This window comes from Pieris napi, chromosome 1, assembly GCF_905475465.1.
Source record: "Pieris napi chromosome 1, ilPieNapi1.2, whole genome shotgun sequence".
Classification (NCBI taxonomy): Eukaryota; Metazoa; Arthropoda; class Insecta; order Lepidoptera; family Pieridae; genus Pieris; species Pieris napi.
Genome location: NC_062234.1, coordinates 8304542 through 8325748, shown reverse-complemented (window position 1 = coordinate 8325748; position 21207 = coordinate 8304542). Strand labels below are relative to the sequence as shown.

The window sequence follows — 21207 nt, the reverse complement described above, 5'->3', positions numbered from 1 at the left end:
GTTAGAAGGTAGGTTAACTGGTTTGTTTTGATTTACTATTGTGAATCTTCGTAGTTCGTAAGATGATTGACATCATGACCGCAACGACCTTAACATGCTGAGGAATGCAAGCAATATTTTAGGGATATATGTGTCGTAAGTTAAAAATAACGTTATCCTAGTATTTTTTAATCTATTATTTATATTAGTAAATAACTATAAAATTGTATAAATACAAAACAAAGATACTTAACCACTTGCAAACTGGCGTCTTTTATAATGTAGATTTTATTAAATTCCATAAATGTTTTTATTTACAAAAACAAGCTATTTTCTGTCATGAAGATACACGTCTTTAATATGTGTCTTATAAAAGTTATATTTTACTAAAGTATACACCAATTATGACAAGATCTGTTAGTAGCAGGTACAATTGAGTAGTTATGTAAAAGTTTACTACGTTAATATTGAAGATGTTAAATATTTCATAACGAAAACTACACAGAATTGATGATGATTTAGCTTTAAAGACATGAGATTAATCTGATGTGAAAATTACGAGTGAATACTTATATAGGTACCTACCCGTATAAAATCCAATTCGTTTTACACTGTGTACTTTTCCTATCAGAAATTTTCACATTTATCTGATTTAAAAAGCTCGTTTCGCCGATGAGCTAGCTTTGACCCCTATCTTGTGAAATCTTCTTTGATAGTATATATGTAGGTACCAATTTGGTACAATATTAGGAATTTGATTTTATTATTCTTCTTTTTTAACAAATTTGCTAGAGAAATAAACTAAATGATTACACTAAGTTAATCTATATAAAATAGAAGTAATAACAAGAAAATTGACTTAAAATTTTGCGCAATAAAAGATTATTGACGAAACAAAAACCAATTTCATAGGTATATTGATTTCAGAGTCAGTTACTTTTTATTATGTTTAAGTCACAATAACTTCAGTCCTCTATTAAAATTAGTAAATCAAAACATTTTCAAAATAAAAATTAATATTACCAAAAGTTTTAGTCGTAAAAGCACAAATCTTCTGCCCATGCATCATAATAAATACTTATATGAAAAGGCGAATAAACTATCAACGCACTTCGATTTTTCCAACAAAGTAACAACTTAAATCCTTTGACGTAGTATCTATTCTACTTTATATTGATAACATCAGTCCGTTGGTATTGCAAATTTTGCCAATCATTAAATGTCGTGTAACTAATTATTCTAATGAAATGTATAGACAGGCTTTAATCAGGTCGCACGCAATTGAAATATGAGTTGATATGTTTAATGACGTGTTTCTTGTTTTGACAGTATCAAATCTATTTGCTGATCAATTGGAGATTTGGTTTTTTACGACTACCTGTGTTCCGAGTTTTCACCTGCGTTATGTGATGTTTTAAGTTCTATAGATAGACATAGCATTCCTAGAAAGTCCAACTCAAAAAGAATTTGTTTGTGAAATTTTGAAATTACAAACGAGTAATATGAGAATCTTGTGTGAGAGTGAGTGTAATTAAAAAAAATAAAAGACTGCATAGCTTTGAAAACTCAGACTCGCCATTAAACTAATGAAATAATAATCTGTATTTTTTATTCCTTTTTCGTGTATTGTATGTACTGCATTATATGTAATCCCATCAATCATTTGCGCTAACATGTTTAAAGTTAGTTAGCGATAGTTAAAAACATATTTAACATATATTTTACTGTTAACCATTTTTACCAAAGCATCTAAAAAGGCAAGAACTTTTATTGTCAGCGTAAAGTAAATAATTTCACAATTTGGTTTAAAACACAATTTCATAAACTACAATATATCTAAGTTTTTTAAAAGAACGCTTTGTAGAACGCCGAACGCTCGAGCAGCCAATATTCACCATTTCTAATTGCCACTATGTTACCCAAGTGACCCAGCTCACTCAATAGCAGTATACGATATTATTGCAAATTCATATATGTAGTTCCATTTTTAGTTTGTCATTTTATGTTTTTGAAACATTAAAAATGGGATTATATATCATATTACAATAATTAATTTTGTAAATTGAGTATAACAAAATATACACACAAAATAGGCGTTTTCATATAAGTAATATACCGTGTAATTAATGCATTAAGTATTCAAGAAATGAAATATGAATTAGCTGTTAATTGTCTCGAAGTCCTTTATTAGGTAAAAGTCTATTTTCTAATATTCGACGAAGTAAAATTTCTAAGCTTGTTTTAGCCCTATTAAAGCAAATATTATATTTCCGCAAAATTCACATTTCAGTCGTCACTAATATACAACTTGGCAGTCAAATATTATATTGAACTCAATAAAAACCCGAAGGTCTTCAAATCTGTAAGATATTTCATATTCAATATTCGATTCAAATATCAAGAGTCGAGACTAAAACGAATCGAAGTTCCATTAAAATATTCTTTGAATGTAACCGTGAATTTTGAAATGCTGTCGAAATAGGAGAACCGTCGAAAACGAGGAGACACTATTTTCCCTCCGTAAAATTAAATAAGGACTGTTTTGGACTCCTCTAATATACTCGCCACCTAATATGTTGGCCTAATAAAATGTAGGTTAAGTCAAGTTGCGTAAATTAATAAATCCATACTAATAATTGAGTAACACAAAATATCTTCTCACATTCACTTATTTATAAAGATGAACCACAATATTTTGCAACAACTTGCTATGTAAATTGGCTGTATTGTGGTCTTCAAGTACTTAATGTTCGAGATAATCAAGTAACGTCCGCATCATGATTGCGTCCCACATTCTCAAATTTGTAAGAGAAAACGTGATGAATATGGGGCATTACGATATCAGTTTTAAAGTCTCAATGTAATTGATCGTTAGAGAATGGTGTTGTCCCAGAATTAACCTATACACGGCATAAATTATAATAATAATTGTGTAGCTTTTTGTTTCTCAGCGCGAGTCGTAAGACGCATCGATGTTATTCGAGGTTAATAGCTTATATACCTCATTCTACTCTCGCTCAGGAGATCCCAACATTATTATCGGAATATTCTGTCAACGTATGGAAAGCGTTTGGGATCGCGACAGTTTGCCAAGAATTTGCTTACACAAGTATGTATTTCTAGGACAATGGGCAGGTTGTGATCAATTGTAAATTCTAAATACCGTCGGTCATTGAACTAGTTGCATGCTACTTACGGCGTCTGATAAGAAATGTTTGTACAAACTACAAAGATAATATGCGGCATCATTTGCATTTATTTTGCTGTGAATCACTTCATTTGCTCAGTTTATTTTAATTTTAAAGAAGAAGTATTCAAACTCAAATTTATTTTCCAAGTAGATTCTTAAAAACGAATAGTTTTAAACTAATGATGACAAGGTTTATAATGTAGTGTCATATAATACTGATAATAAATACGACATGATTTGAAGATTATCTCCGGTTAAATGATTCGATCGCGGCGGCGGTATGTGGAGTTGACCGCTAACGGTACGTTGCGCCAGCGCCGATTGGCCCTGCATCGCGGACCTTGTCTCCGACATCCAATACATCTAATACTGTTATTAACGTGCATACTTTCTCCTATGTTAAAATTTATGCGCATCGATCACGATACAATCAATGTTCCACTAACATTTCGGCACCTACGATACAATCGGAGATCGAATACAAGATGAAAGATTTTTTTAATGCAGAGCAATTAAATACAATATGCTGGGAAAGCTTGCGAAATTGCAGTAATGCGGCTACATATCCGCAATCCAGCTTGATCTCGGTGAATTCCTTGAGTAAGAGGCGGAAGCGGTGAGCGCTCTCGTCTCTGGAGTACCTAAAACTATTTTACAAACATTGACCTTTCGAATAACAGCATTAACCTATTGCGACATAAGTAAATTATATATTAACATGTTAATTACCTTGTTCGCATAGCCCAAGCTGATTGATGATCGATGACATTCGCACACGACATTCGGCCCACTTCACAGGCGTGTTCCATTAACTTATTAACGCATTTGATGTGACGCTTATGAAAGTCAACTATTCTATTTGCATACTTTTAAACTAAGTGAAGACAAATAGTTTTCTAATTTACACGTTAGTGTGTATCAACTAATTAGAACAGGGACCTGTTTGGTTGGCTTCAGTTCACTATAACGGGCGATTAAACAATACCTAATCAACCCAAAAATTCGTTATTGACTATATTAAACAGGAATTCCACAGAAGCTGCAAAATTTAAAAATTCTGAAATTTTATTTAATAATAGGCATTTGGCAGCGAACGGATATTTAGTGTCTTATTAAAATAAATGCAGAGTATAAGCAGTGAATTACCAAAGTGTTTTGAATTTCAATCGTTGCTATATAAGGTCATCCGTTTGCGTAAGACACTTGCAATTTGCACTAAATAGCAAATACCGATGTTAAACTGCATACTGACCAAAATTAGGTATCAGGTTACTTTTTATTTAACAAATTCTTTTATGGGCTAGTTAAGCCTTGTATGTGCAAAGTTTTAATTATTTAAGACTGGAGTTTAATATTAAAGAGGTAGCAGAGTTGGCCTAGTGGCTTCAGCGTACGACTCTCGTCCCTGAGGTCTTAGGTTCGATCTCCGGCTGTGGACCAATTGACTTTCTTTCTATGAGCGCATTTAAAGTTCGGTTGAACGGTCAAGGAAAACATCGTGAGGAAACCGGCTCGCCTTAGACAGAAAACGTCGACGGCGTATCAGGCACAGAAGGCTGATCACCTACTTGCCTTAATTTTGTCTAATGACAAATGATCATAAAACAGATACAGAAATGTGAGGCCCAGACCTAAAAAGTAGTTGTAGTAATAAATATTGTTTACAGCCTAAGGTAAGGTGCGTTTAAGACCACAAGGAACATAAGTTTAGAACATAAATTTAATAACGTATGATATGATATGTACAATAATATAATGATACAAATAATATAAAAACTGACCAATTCATATGACTAATAATGTAAATGTAAAATTCCTTTAAATACAAATTTGCCCGCCATTGTGTGTGGCAGAATATGCGAACTTATGATTGTACCACCTGACACATTTTTGTACCATATTCTTGCAATAAATTATTATTATTATTGTCTCTAAACTGAGACAAATAAAAATATTAGGGAAATAATTAGAGGACTAGGAAACTTTATAACGAACGAACGATATTATCTTCATAAAGCTGTTTGTGTTTGTTTGATTGAATGCTTTATCAGCATAAAGCATTCAATCAAACAAACACATTATTAACTAATAGTTAAATAAGTATAACTATTTCTTATAAGCATGTGAAAGTGTATTTTCAGTATAAAGGTATATTCAAGATAAGTTGACCTTTACCGTACATTGGCGAAGTGCAGTGTGGGAGCGAATATATTTTTTGCGGCGGTCCTTCAGATAAGTCTTATAGGTAATGAAGCTTCTGAGAAATGTTCTAACGGTACTGCACTGGTCTATGCAGTTTGTACCTTATTCCCGGCCTCTCATGAAGCTGTAAATTATACATTTATAGTTGGAAAAAATATCATGTAACATACTAATGACAAATCTATTCAATAATTGATGAGCGCTTGTGAGAAAATAGGAGCGCTGGCTGTAATAATTGTTATTGATAACAGAATACCTACCTACCAGGATAGGAATAAAAAGTTAGGAAAATGTACAAGTAATCATTAAATATACTTTAATACAGTTCTATTAAAATGTGTTGTTCTTGCACAATATTAAATACAAGTTATTATGTTATACATAGTTAAGCTTATAAGTTCGCCTACACCCTCTGTCTTCTTTGCCGATGAGTAGGGATGACTACCTATACAAATGACGTGGAATAGGTGATACCTGTATTTTATATTCCAAAATAAACATATTTTATTATTTTTTATTTTATTTTACTATTTCTTAACCTAATGCCGGATTTAGAAGTATATATTAGTTTATTATTAATGTCTCTATTGTGGGTTACCCTCCGCTAAATCCGTGGCTAATCTTAGACTGAACTATTTTTTAACAATGAATGAAATTGTTTATTGGTTTATTGCTCAATTAAAGATCAATCAAATGCGTAAATTTTTGGTAACTTTTACATTGTATAATAGGTATTTATTATCTAAATAAGGGTTTTACGTAATTCAAATACGACATAAGTTCGGTTAATTATTTTAAAACGTGAGTTTAAAACTTAATATCGAATATCGAGTTCAATTTAAACGCATCAAGTTATTATCGATGTGCTTAGGATAATAAGCTTGGCTTAATTAAAACATAAATTGAAAAAACAAGCCAAGTTTATTTATATCATGGACTAAAAGGGAAGGTTGCAAAGCTCAATGTTATCTACATGGACTGGACTGTGGATTCCGGTTTGTCCCAAGAAGGCAATTTACAGATATAATCAGTCTATTAAATCGTGTATAATCGTGCGAAATATGAACGAAGTGTTCGACAATATGTTTTGTCATTTTGGTATAAAATCATGGATTCTTAGCTAACATTTTTAGGGGAAAAATCCGCTATACATGTTGTCTCTTGATCTTATTGGTGTAAAATTTACAGCGGAAGATTTTATTATTTTTGTTATGTAAGTAAATTGAAATAAGTAAAAAGTAAATATCATAAGCAAGTATAAACTATAGTTTTCTTAATTATGTGTTATAAGTATTGTTTCACATAAGTATTGTTTCACTTATGAATAACATGATATTTATAATATGTATTTGATTTTTATATTAGCTATAGAGTTCATGTGTTTCTTTGATAATTCGCAGTTGTAAACTATTAGTCGAACAGTGTTAGATAATTTTTTAGATTTTTGGATCTGAGTACCAATGTATTCCTTACTTACTCACAATGTACTGCCTTTAATGAGGTAATCCTCACGATAATAATCTCCATACGAGCAAGTTAAAGAAACGCTCGTAGAAAGAAAACCTATTGGTGTACAGCCGGAATTTTGCGAACAATCTCAGGTTGTCTAGGCAAACATTGGCCAAATAAAAATAGTATATTTCAGTTTTGTTATTAATTGTGATACAATTGCAACAACAATAAAAAAGAAACTGCGAGGATAATATGTTGCCGTATTAAAGTTTAATCTTGATAAATTATTATTGATATGTTTCCTTATTGACCAAACAAAGAAAAAGGCCTGTGGATAAATGTCAACTTAAATCTTATTAAAATTATGATCATGCAATTTGCAATGGGTTACTTTACACGGTCCCTACGGATTGGTTTTTACTTATACGGCTACGGCCGTAGATTGGTTTGACACCTCGTGGAACACGATTAAAATTATTTTGATTAAGATTTGATTTATTTTCATTCTATCTAACATTTAACCAAATAGACTTAAAATCATTTTCAAGTAACACTTTATGTATAATATACATTTTTAGATATTATTAAAAAGGTGATGATTAATTGTATTTTCCTTTGCCTTTGCTATTTTTTACAGATTAAAAGATTTTTCTCATATAAAACTATAGAAGACAAGTTTTCGCCGAGTGTGTAGATTTGTTTATGAATACTTGTAACGGTGGGGATTCATATAATTACTAGAAGATTCATTTATATAAAGCAGAATAGATTATTCTCTAGATAAAGACATTTCCACCTTTTTGCATCGAGGACTTCAAAATGCTTGCGCATGCTTAGCATGAGCGCTGCGCAAGATTAATTTTATTACTTTAAGATATTCGATATGGTCGAGAGGCTTGATTATCATTTGAAACGCAATGTAAGACGTAACTTGCTTTCGATTAAGAGCATAGATATTTAAAGCTCTGGGTTCATGGCGAACTACTCGCATTCCACCGTATTAAAATGTTATACAGAGAATTCAAAATGTATTTGTAACGCTCAACAAGTGCAATTATTTTTATTAATAATATATGAATGACTGCCTACTGCCCACGACTTTGTCTGGTGTAATCTATTTAGTGGTAATTATATACTACGAGTATACAGTGTATAAGGAGTAGGAAAATGAAGGAAATAGGATTTATAGAAAGTTACTTAATACTTCCGATATTATTTGCTTACAATTAGGATAGCTGTGAAGTCCTGAAATTCGAATATGGGGCAATGGGAAGAAATATTTACTTACTACTACTTATACTTACTATTTTGTAGCCAATTTCTTTTCAAGCCGGAATTATTAATGTTTAACGCCAGGAATCAATCCTAAGACAGAAAAACTGCAACTTAACCACTGGCATAAAGAGTAAAAATTATATAAAATTAAATAAGCCGCCTATAAATTAATTTCTTTTTATTAAGTTGGTTTGATTCGTCTGTTTGCGACGAAATATTGTAGCGTGAAGGTTTTCCGGTGAACGCAGAGTATGCGCTTGAGAGGTGCAGCACCACTGTGGTGAAGAGGAGAGGGGAGGTATCACGATGTGGTTAACCTAGGACACACTTAGCTTACTTTCGGAAAGTGTTTAACACTTGATAATTTTATATAGACTATATTATTGTATATTTATACTTTATTATTACTTACATTCACTTGTATCGAGAAAATACTTTTTAGACGAAAATACGTATAAATTGGTAGTATAGTTAAGGTTAGTTTTACCAGGAAGTTGGTCACATTTTTTATTAGTTCAGTCTAGTTCTAGTACAGGTCATTTTGTTTTTTTACTGCCATTGTTTTTCGTCTGGTGACGTGGCTAAGGCCACGTTTGACAGTAACATAACTCAAAACACGTAGCAAATGAAAATAAATCGAACTTCCTGGATTTTGTTTTTTATGTTTTATACTGTTGGTGGCCACCAGATCACAAAAGTGAAAGGCTGATGATTTTAAATATACGACTCTTTTTTTAAATATCGTCAGGGAGTTTTTATATAAATGATTCTACAAATTAATATGTAGTTCATAAAAAAACTCACCTACACATTAAATTATATTTAAGCTACGTTCTTTGGGCTTTTTGTAAAATTGGTCAAAAAGGTTTTGTATCCTATAATATTGCGATTGCTTAAATAGTTATAGATAGTAAATATCAAAATGTATATTTAATAGAATCAATAAGCTTCTATTAAAAACTGTTTGATTATAGTGCCATCTAGCGTTAAGCTATAGTATTAATAGCTAAAAGGTTCAATTGCTTTTACTTAAGGAACATTTTCTACGCTATATCTTAGGGTGAGATTCAGAAACGAGACTTAGTACGAACTATGTCTTCCGTTTGTCAAAATCCAATACGTTTTTGACCACACTTAGCGCTAAGTTTCGTTTTTGAAGTTGTATTACTTCTGAGCTTGTATATAGATTTAAATGATAGTTAGCTGTTAGCTTTCGGAGAAAAATATAAACAACCTTCGGTATATTATGTAAGAATAGAATGTAGGGGTCGTTCAATGATGATGCATATTGTTAAATAGCACTTTCAATTTCATTTGATTTTTTTTTTTCAGAAAACTAAGGAGAAGTTTTACAATTCAACGCATATGGTTATATTTTTATTTAAAGTAAAAAAAAATAAGATTATCGGTTGTAATTTTGGTGAATCCCTTAAAAATCTTAGTTAAACATAACAAATGAGGGTTGTGAATTTGTGTGTTCGACTTACAGCTGTGCCTCTATGGATTTTTTACTTTGTGTTAAATTAACTCAAGAAAACAGATCAATCTAAAGCAAAAAAAACTGCCGCTATCAGACAGACATTAAGGTTCTGGGTTGATATATCTCACTGTACATAATATTTTCCCCAACCCCCTTCCTTTAAGCCTCACGTGATTAATGGACGATCCCATAGCCCGACAAATTCAGGCATCATTTTTTATACCATCTCATATGAGTTATTATAAAAGCCATTTCAAACTTTTGGTTTAGTGCTTCGGTGACTGCAGTCTTTTGGCATTCAGGTAGTCCCTGACAGCGATGGACCCTGACATTTTAAATTGCGCTCATTCTTTTTATTTACATTTTAAATTAATAATGTAAACTTGATTTTTTAATTACGTTTATTGATTTACATACTAGATATTAACCAATTAGCCATTATGTATCTTTTCGGATAGAAAGAAGTATGTATATATATATATTATATATTGGTTAATACCGTAAAAGGAGGATTATACATTCCCATAATTAATTCGATGAAGCCAGCTTCTGGGTAAGAACGTGACGATAACATGTTATTAAAAGGCACGTGCTAAGTTGTTAATAATAATATTATAAACAAATCCCTGTTTTAAAATCTTACTATCATATATATCCTATCAAATAAAACGGTTATTTATTGGGACATAACCTCCCCTTTCGCTTATTTAACCATACTTGGTTTATTTATTGCATTTACTCCAAAGTTTTCACTCAGAATACAAAATGTTGGTAAGTCCATAGAAGCTCGATTACCTAGTTAGTTAGTAAGAAACGTCGTTGAAACAAATGATCTTCAGGACATTTTTCTCGGTAAAAAATTAGGTCAATAAAATAATGGTTGTACTCGAACATTATCTTGTTAACTCGTAGTTTGTAAAATAAATGTCGTTATGGGAAATCGAATTGTAAACATGCAACGATAACTTTTATGACTAATTTGTTTCTTATTTTTTCAGGAAACAACGACCTGACAACGATTCACCTAAACGAAAGTCATCATTCGACAAAAATTATTGGAATGGTGAGTAAAGGTTCTATATTAATTATCTTGCGCATGTATTCGTATTTCGAATCGCGGTTCTAATATTCCAGAATGTTAAACGTAAAACTAGTTTCGCGATCTAACCTTTCACATAACCTTTAATCACACTTGTAAATATAATTCTTTAACTTCGGCAGTGCTTTATAAAGCACTTGTATAGAAGATTAACTTGAATTACGTTTTTGAATACGTGCGTGGTTTTTATGTAAACAATAAAAATATTGTATTTAATGTTACTTGTTTTACCGTATGTTCGACTAAATACTTAATATAGTGCTATCTAACCTCTTTTACTCATAAAAATAATATAGTTATACCTAGTTTAGTTTAGTTCACCTAAAGTACTCGTTTGTCTCTTTCTGACACATTGTGTTTGCGCTGAGAGCGAAAGAGACGAAAAAGTACATTTTTAAGAGTTTAAAGATTTAGTTTTTAAGATGATTTCAAGACTTATCATTTTAAATAATTTATGCAAACGGTTTTTTAATGAAGGATGATTACCTACATTGAAATTGGAAACAATACTTTAGGTACGCTTGATAATAACAAGCTTTATTAAATAATAATAAATTTCTTATCAAATGTTGGTGATAAATGGTACATAATAATCATTATATCAATAAACGGTTGTATACCGTCATGTTTTAACAATTAAACTAATGTTTTATTTTATACTTGTGTATAATATACCAATATCTACCAAATTATTATACTATGTATAATAATAATAAATATGTACATTATTTAAGTAGTATTCAAGTTTAATAGTTAAAATATATTTAATATCTAAATTCAGGTATTCAGAAATTTTAAAAACGTTCGTTAGAAATGTTTTATCGCTATCTTTTTTCAAAAGGGCACCTTGCAACGTTTGTTTCGAGGCACCTGTTCATTGCCAACACATGGTGTGACCTTTACTTAACTTCCTTTGAATAAAGCTTGGCAATTCCTTTAATTTCCTTCCGTTGCAATGAATTGATGCTTTTTTTAATTGGTTTTGTTAATAAAAATTACTAAAGTAAAAGCATCTTACATTTATAGCTAAATAAGTAAATTGTAAGAAAATTACCTACTTCAGAACTTACACTGAGCAAATTAAATCATTAATTATTGACTTTTATCTATTAATGAAGCATATTTTTATTATAAAGTAGTATAGCCTAATAATTTGTATATAAAACTACATTTAAAATATTTAAGTAATTTGCTTGCCTTCACGAAACGATTACGTAATCGTTGAGGAATTCGATGTTTTTGTTAATAAAATATTTTAAACTTCCTTCAACACAAAGAATCTTGTGGAAAGTAAGGCGAACTGAATTCCTGCTGTCCGCTGCACGACCAATAATGTTACGACCGCGACCTGCCTCAGAATTCATTGTTCAACATTTTGCATGCCGCAAAATGCAATTTCAGATTGACATTTTATGATTGAAAGTGATTGGCTGTTCTTTCACTGTACAAGGAGGCTGTCTATCTGTTTGGTTATTTTAATATATTGAGCTGTTTACTTCAGAACGACGCCTCGGTGTTACTCGGACTATTAAGAAACCATAATGTTACGCATTCCGTTCAATATTTAACAGAAACTGTAAAGGTGGGAACTGACCAACGTTACGAGGTGTAATGTAACATGTAATGTAACATGTAATGTAATGTTACACAGCGAACATTCGTCCATTCAGTACGTCGTGTTACGGGGAAACACGACGTAACACGACGTACTGACTGCACGAATGCTCGCTGTGTAACATTACATTACATGTTACATTACACCTCGTAACGTTGGTCAGTTCCCACCTTAAGATTTCAAAATTGTGAACGTCGAATAACCACAAATTTTTTCCCCTAAAATCTAAAGTCATACTACTTGAATTCTTTCTTAAAATATAAAGTATATGTCGGCATTATTTAAAGTACAATGAAAGTGATTTATATTTTAACTTAACGACCTTTAGTTACAAATGTTGCGATTATGGCTTGTTTTATCTTAGAAATATTATGTAAGACATGTCATTGGAGAAAGTTAATTTAGTTTGAAAGTGAAATCGATTGAACTTTCTTTTACTCTCATAGTCTCAATCTTAGTCTATTATTTAAATAATCGATGAAACTGATGATTATTCAATATTCAAGATGCCCGGATCATCTATTAGATCTTTCAAGCGCTGATCTTGCTAAAGGTCATTAATTAATTGATTCAAGTATCAATCAACCACGCGATCAGATGAGATGATAGCTTTTGGGCCGGCAATCTTTTTATTGCATCTTTCACTTCCATTGAGTATTAAGAACGAATTCCCACGCGTACAGGCTGCACGCACTTTATGATATTATAAATACATATTAAAAAGTATTTAATGGCAAGAGGGGAATGTAAAAAAATGTGCAAACAAGTTAGCAAACACGTCGGAGCGGTTCAGATTGCGAGTCGCGAGGGAGGAGAGGGTCCAGCGGCATTCCAGCCTCCGGACGACGTCATCTTTGCGCATTCTCTCAGTTGCCTCCGCTTAACTTGTATGCAGCGGACCGTGAGGGAATTAAATGAAAGCTTGCCAAATTCATTTTAATGGATAAACAACTTACCTGCTATAGGCTTCGTGCCAACATAAAAACGAAGCTTTTATTGCATTTTTATGCAATACTCGGAGCTGATTAACTTGGGTCAATCTTTGATTGTATAATTGTATTGCTGTTGCAAATTGGTCCTAAACAAATTACAAAGATTTTGTAATAAGTTAACTTCCGCATTCCGTGTAAAGCTACGTCATTCCTTACGATGAGCTTAACTTTAGCAACTAAATTACTGTAGACGAATAAAACGTAACGAAGGATGAAATTATAATAAAGTTAACCTTAATTGCTCATAGCTAGTATTTTAAAAGAGACTTAAGAAGATAATCAGCTTTGTAAGAGTTGAATAGGTTTCAAACCTATTTTAGCTTCTTTTTAATGCTTAAGAATAAAAACGTATAAACGGAAGTAGAGCATGGCGCAGGGCGTCGCGACCCTGACATCTGTAGTGCGCGGGCGCCGTCTACGCTCGGTCGCCGCCCTCCGCCTTCCTCTAAATATAGAAAGATTTAGTGATCGATGCTTAGGTCCACTTAAATCGATACTAGAACAAAGCCGGCTTGACCACTTGCTAAGCTACACGTTCCTTCGCATTTAATTATGAAAATAGCTCACAGCTCCACGTTAACGTATAGAAACGAACTTAAAAAGAAGTTGAATTTTTTTTCCGGATTCTTCGGTTATTGCTACAGTAGAGTTTGTATTATGGGTGAAGTGGATTAGACTATGGAGAGTTAGCAGTGAGGTCCTGTAAGTGGTGACTAGTGTTGCGGAGGGTGCGGGGAGACGTGTCCGTCCCTGGTTCGGAGCAACGCCCCCGTCAAGGGCGGCGACGCTGCAAAATTCTGCAAGTCCGTGGCAAACTGGCGACTTAGTGCATCGCGTTCCGCCGCGGCGGTACCGCGTACGCCGATTTAGCCTTCATACGCGCAAGCCGCAAGCGCACACGCAGCCCTATGTTAAATAACTGTTATTTCGGACTGAAATGGAAGTGTTCCGCATTCCATATTCGATCTTCCTCGGCTGAGTCTCGCTTTTCGATCCTTTGTTTTTCACACATTGTTTTCGGATTTTTTTTCCCAAAGCGATGAAAGTAAGTTTGTGAATGAACGTGAACAGAAAACTGGTTTTATAAACGAAAGTGCAGTGTTATGAATTGATGTAATTTGATTTTAATTCAGGACATTAAAGTTACACAATGTTGGACACAAGGAGGCTTCCGAGGCGCTCCATGTCTTTACTTGGTTGGTATATCTTTAAAGATTCAAGCAAAATACTTATTGGAAATGTATCAACTCATTATAGAAATAATTCATAACTAGTTAGAGATTAAAGAATAATTATTTGTAGGGTACTTTATTCGAAATCGGTTTTCGTATAAATATTAACATTTTTTTTTAAAAATTGTATCTAAAATAAATTTAGTATTTATTAATGAATTAAATCTAAGCCAATTACGTAATAAATTAGCAAAAATGGTACATAATAATATAGAATATAAGAAAAGTAATCATATTCAATAATTTACAATTTTATTACAATTAATTAATTTCTGGCTTAAAGAGAATACGATTAGTAACAGATAAAAGAAATATCTAAGTATATCATGGTGATCCAATTCTCTGTATTGGTGGATACCAAAAAATTTTAAAGATTTGGCTGACACTGACCTTCTCTAAAATCCAGATTTCTTTGTACATATAGCTTACAAGTAGAACTGCCTTGCTAAAGAGAACAATAAAACAAAAGTTTTGGGGAAGGCTTTGTACGCTATCTTTCAATATTATTCTAAATTGTACAATCGGAATTCTTCCTTCTATGTCGTAACTCTTAATGATAATAATGATACTCTAGAAAACTAAAAACTATCTTTTTATTTATATTATTTAAATAAAATATAAATAAAGACATAGTTTATATTATTTTTATTTTTATTTTATTTTAATAATATAAATAAAAAGATAGTTTTTAGTCTTTTCAAAACATTTAGCTGATTACAAAAAAAAATTCACCACTTAACCGGTTTTAGGCTTGTTAGTTAAAAAGTTACAAAGAGTATGTTATGGACCAATTAATGTTAAAATAATATGAAGTGGGAACAAGATTTTACCGTGACATATTTTGATATGCTTTATGCTAAATAGAAAAAAAAATCTGTCTTTTAAACTGAAAAATGGAAAATTTATCGTAAAATTTATCTTTTTTTAGTCAGTTTATAGACTATAAATTATACTCCTATGGTAAAAAGCTAACGTACGACCATCCTTTGTTGAAAGTTGGTTAAAAGCAACATTCACCCGACAACAAAACAAATGCTTTATAAGCATCTCGATAAAACTTATTTATGTTTCCGTTCCTAGATTGATTTTTTTGATATTTTATTTATATTCAATTTATTTAATTTCTCTACTTTACACGTGAATATAATTTGTAAGGCGTAATCGAAAGTATTTTGAAATTGCAACTGTGCAAATGAATTCAATGCCTTTATTAAGTTAAACGAAAATTATTGTAATTATATTAATATTAGTAAAACATTTAAAACAGTTGTGCAAATAGTTTAAAGTGTGCCATATAGTCAAAACCTACGCTCAGTTTGCGTTAAAGTATTGCTATATCAAGTCAGTGTGATAAATGTATACTAAAAAGATATTAATATTTCATACGAAGACCTACACTGTTGTTAATATTCGGCATCTGAAACTTAACCCAATTAAGGAAGAAAAGGAAGGTATCGTTAACTATGCTAACGTAATTTACATCAAACAATGATTTTGAACGCATGTATAATTTGATGGTTGATTTGATGGTCATTACGTCTATTATTTGATCATTTATAGGTGCATCATCTATATATTTTGTAATGGTTAGGTAAATAAATGACGCATCACTTAGTGCAAAGACAGTAGGCACGATATTGGTCAATGGTCAACTGTAATAGGATAGTGAATCATGTTTTCTCAACATTTCTGATATTGACTTTTGCGTAAACATATCAAGCCAAGGACAATTGATGATTTGGCTTTAAATCATCAAATAAAACTGTCTAACATAAAAAATAAAATTTAGTATTACTGTAAGCAGTGCAGCAATTGTTTAGTATTTTTTGTAAATGCGGCAGACTTCGTCGTCGTCATGAAGAGCGGTAGAGTAACTTGTCAATATTTTTATCCGTCCTTCAAAATTATAATATTTTTTTATTTTAATATGAACATAAACTAAATTTTATGAATATATTTTAATCATAAAGATGTTTTTTTTATATCCTTATGTTACAAATAACCTTTTATATATATTTTTTTTTAATTATGTAAAATGCATGTTTCAGAGCGCCTAAATCGCAGCGATGCTGAAGACAAAAGCCTTTCAAATGACGAGGCACCGTTACCGATGTGTCCTCGACAGCCTCCTGATGGTGTGGAAACGCCTTCTGATGCGATTGAGAAGATACCAGATTTACCCACTAGATTACCCCCACGCTTGCCCTCAAACTGGCCGACCACTCGCCCACGGTTCTCATATACATCTAGAACTCAAGATGCGAGAAGCGAAGCCAGTGTAAAGGATAAAATAGCGATGTTTTCATCAGATCTTGCAATATCCTCCGATCGCATAGACAAATGTGGCACTTTGCCGGTTAGATCTCAGTCTACTATAAGAAAAAGTGTTACACCTTGTGTCAAAAACTATACAGAAATATCGTCGTTAGATAGGCGACTGACGAAATCACAGGATAACCTTGATGATACACCACGGACGTATAAAAGACACACGGAGCGACCTGAGGTTTTAGGTGGTGGTGAAAATACAATAATAGAAACTAAACCTATAAAATTTATTCAAAAAGAAGTATTACAGAAACCATTATTCTATGGCAGTACCAATACTTTAGCTTCAGAGGCCACATTCACAAGACCTGTTTTCCATGGGCGCAGTATTAGTGAAGATAATAGTTCCAAACATTCGGGATCGCACAAGTCAAACTTAGAGTATTTAATAGAACAACGGAAAAAATCTATGTCGAAGTTACGAGGTTTAGTTATACCTGAAATGCAAGCACCCATTATAGATTTACCTGAAATAAAAGTCAAAGACAACTTATCAAAAATATTCCTACAAAAATCTATAAAACCAGAAGTTAAGACTGAAAATAAGGTCAGCAATGTTAGAGCATTAACTTTCAATAATAGTAAATGGAAAACAAATTTCTTGCCTAATAATCTCCCCAAGTATTCGCCTGCTTTTAAAAGGAAGTCATTGCAAGTCTATACACCGACATCGTGCTTATCTAAAGAATCAACGCCAGAACGGAAATTTGCTGAAAAAGTGGAAACTATAAATAAAATTAACGCTGTTCAAAGTTTGCACAAGCCCTTAAGGGCTTCTTCAGAGATGTCCAGAACCCATTACATTAATTCTCCACTTGTATATAAGCAATATGATAAACATAATTTTAATAATATACACAACTTTAAAAACGTTGAAGTTAAAATTTGTACTACAACTGAGGTGATTGACAGTGATAATGATTCAGCGATGAGTTCCACTCAATCCAGCTATCGATCTTCAGCTTCATCGCCTATGCAGCACTTAGACCATGTGGAATCTGACAGCTCTCGCATGTCACCAAAAATTTTACACTATGCTACTTACGTTAAGTCCGACTTTTTAGCAAAACCAATCCACATTGATAAAAATGCCGACGAATACATTAAACGGAAGGTCTGCCGTTCAGTATCATCAGAAACAAATGTATCTCTCAGTTCTTCAGCTGGATCTGGTGCAACATCCGGATCGCAGGCGAGTTGTAGTTCTTTAGAAAGTTCTGTGGCAGACTCAGACAAGAGAAGAGTTTCAAAAACTTATAATGTCGATACAATAAATAGAAGGAATATCCTCGCTTCTGCAAAATGTAGGAGTGGAAGAGATGCAAAGCTTAACTCGCCGGTAATTGAAACTAAATTCTCGCATGAGTCTCATGACAGATCTCCTAGCCCAATTTCTAGACCGCCTGAACGCCTTTCTACGCTCCCATCCAATGTGAGTGCCATAACGAATAAAGGCGACAGCAGGCGACGGAACAAAATTGTTGTTGAAAGTGACTCCGACTCTGAAAGTGAAATAACTATTCGGCAAAGAAAATCTGATTTTAAGAACTCTAGATTAAAACGAAATTTGTCAGCAAATAATAAAACAAAACAAAATGGTGTACCTGTTGAAACTGATAGAAATGATGAAGTTCCACAAGTCATTAAAGACAAAATAATGACGGAGATTAATAAAGCTGGACTGGATGATTATAGTAGGATAAGTAAGAAGACGACTTCCGAAAACAGCAAGGTTTATCAAGGGACAACAGTAAATAATCATAATTATAGATTCGTGAAAAATGAAGAAAATATTAATACTAGTATACAAGGTCAGAAAGATTTAAAAAGTAGAATCAATGTAAAATCTACAACACCATTAAATCTTAAAATTACATCACCTCAGTTGACTAAGAATGATACGCAACAACACGAATGTAAAGATATTGGTAAAATTGAAACTCAGATAATTCATCTCATAAAAGAAAATGGTGCAGGCGTAGGTCTTATATTAGCTGGAGGTACAGATTGTGAGGCAAAAGATGTTACGGTGAGTAGTTATTACCTTAATTCAATTTAACACATTTTTTTTAAATAAAGTAAATATTATTACATAATAAACTCCTAACGTTGAACTTCAAAACATTTTATCTTCTATGATTTCTAAAGATCATACTGACTGACTACGAAAGGTTGAAGGGTGATTGAGACCTTCCAGTAATTATATATCGTATAATTTCTTTTATAGTTGCAGTAATACCCTCATTTTCGTATTTAAAAAGTGGATGGCAACTTAACTGAGCTAAAAAGAAGTAATATTGATGATAATATGATATCTTTTGTAGGTCCATCGTGTCTTATCAGACAGTATTGCAGCCAAGGCAGGAATTAAAAAGGGAACAAAAATTAAAAGTATTAACGGCTGCCCAATGACAGGCCTTACACATGCGCAGTCGGTGTCGATTTTAAAGGTAAAATATTAGTTTAATACTAAATACGTTTTTCAGTGAAATTTGGAACTACTCTTATATATATATAGTATATGCACCTGTATGTAACCATTTATGATTTTTGAGGGTTTATCGTTTATTTACAGGAGCAACGCTCTGAGGTCATAATCGAAATTGAAAATGAAATAAACGGAATCTCTAAGAATTGCGGCTCTGACAAAGGTATGTTTATACATTCATTTTTGAAGAAGATGCTTACTTTTTATTTCGTCCGAGTTCTAAAATGGCGGGCTAAGTCGCTTGGCATAACCATTTTAGGTATATAGAAGAGAAGACTACTTTACTTCGCAAGACAGATTGATGGGGTCGAAAGACCGGTTGGAAGTTCTTTTTTACTCTTCCATGCTAATAGCCTTTAATTTCTCCCAATCTGATAGCATTACAATCATCAAATTTTTAAATATTATTAAATATAAAGGAAACGTATTACTTTTTTACAGCGGAGTCGAAAGGCAAAACCAGTGTCAAGGAAGACAAGAAAACCAATGCATCAGTAGTTACTGTCCTTTTAGAAAAAGCCGGTGGTGGCGCTGGTTTAGGATTTGGACTTGATGGTGGGAGGGACTCGCCTAATGGAGACAAACCACTTACTGTTAAGAAACTATTTGCAGGTAAACATCGTTATTGCATTTCAATCGATTTGATCTAAGTAAGATTATCATTGAAATTATTATTAACATTGTTCAATAGGCAACATATATTAGTCTACAGTAGCCCCCAGAAATTAAATCATGCTGTCTTTTATTTACTTTATATCTGAATCACAGGTGGCGCTGCAGCTCAAAGCGGTCGTGTATTGGTTGGTGCTGAACTTCTCTCGGCGGGAGGACAATCGTTCGAAGGATTCACACGTACGCAAGCGTGGGCGGCGTTAAAAGCTCTTCCTGCTGGACAAGTTGCTTTAGTATTGAAAAACCCCATAAATTCCAATAACTAGCTGGAATCCAGATAAACAAGGACTCTCTTAAGTCCAGTGGCTCTTAACTTAATATTGCATCAATCACAGTCAGGGGTATAAATCTCTATACTATGGCGTGGTCTCATATTGAATGCTTGAATTTTGCGGTAAGAAAATAAGAACATATCATAAAAGATTTTTATTTTTTTAACATGCAAGTTTAGCATTGCTATTCTTATAGCAATCGGACCTTTTAAAAGAATTATACTGTTGTTGTTAGATTTTGGCCACTGGTTAATTAGTTCAGATGAAAATTTCTGTAGAATTTGGTTTGTGCTGAAACCTTATTAATCTCTATGGTCTGTGAAAGATTGTCTATTCCGTGGAAGCAGATTGCGTTTTAAACGTATCCTAGTTAAACCCGAAGACTGTAATTGAATTGAATTATTCAAACGTTTATTTATTATTTAAAATACTAGTCTTGAAGTAAAGTAGCTGTAAGTATGATCTAGGAATTATACGATATGTATTTGTATTAAGGGCGTGCCATTGGAATCAAAATTCCTATTGCCAGATATTAAAATTTGCATTAATTGATTATAAACAACTTTTCACTCCTTATTAATGTAGAACACATTATTTTTTATGTTTACGAATGTTACATTATTAATTAGCAATAGTAACTTTGCTTTTTTTATTAATTTTTGAATACCAGTTAACATATGCCTTGCCATTCCTAACTTTGAATAATAATGTTATCTTGTTAGTTATTTTTCTAATACTTTATGAAATCATGTAAATAGATGTTACATTTCCTATTTTTCTAACTTGTATATTTTACTAATGTCGTTAAAACACTGAAAGTGTAACCGCATAATATTTATAGTCCCTAAATTATACCTTGAAATTAGTGCTATTTTTATAATAAATTTTTCTTAAAAATCATTTTGTTTTCATTAACATTTTTGGTTGATAA

At 32.3% G+C, this 21207-nt stretch overlaps 1 protein-coding gene across 1 annotated transcript in view; it reads left to right on the top strand.

Moving 5' to 3' along the window:
* The window catches only part of LOC125062644, a 29906-nt gene extending 8730 nt beyond the window's left edge, over positions 1 to 21176 (top strand). The window contains exons 3-8 of the mRNA XM_047668731.1: positions 10577 to 10641; positions 16565 to 18873; positions 19169 to 19294; positions 19420 to 19495; positions 19774 to 19944; positions 20101 to 21176. Coding sequence (XP_047524687.1) covers positions 10577 to 10641; positions 16565 to 18873; positions 19169 to 19294; positions 19420 to 19495; positions 19774 to 19944; positions 20101 to 20270 — 2917 coding nt within the window. The 3' untranslated portion in view covers positions 20271 to 21176. The remainder of the gene's footprint in view (positions 1 to 10576; positions 10642 to 16564; positions 18874 to 19168; positions 19295 to 19419; positions 19496 to 19773; positions 19945 to 20100) is intronic.
* Positions 21177 to 21207: the final 31 nt, after the last annotated feature.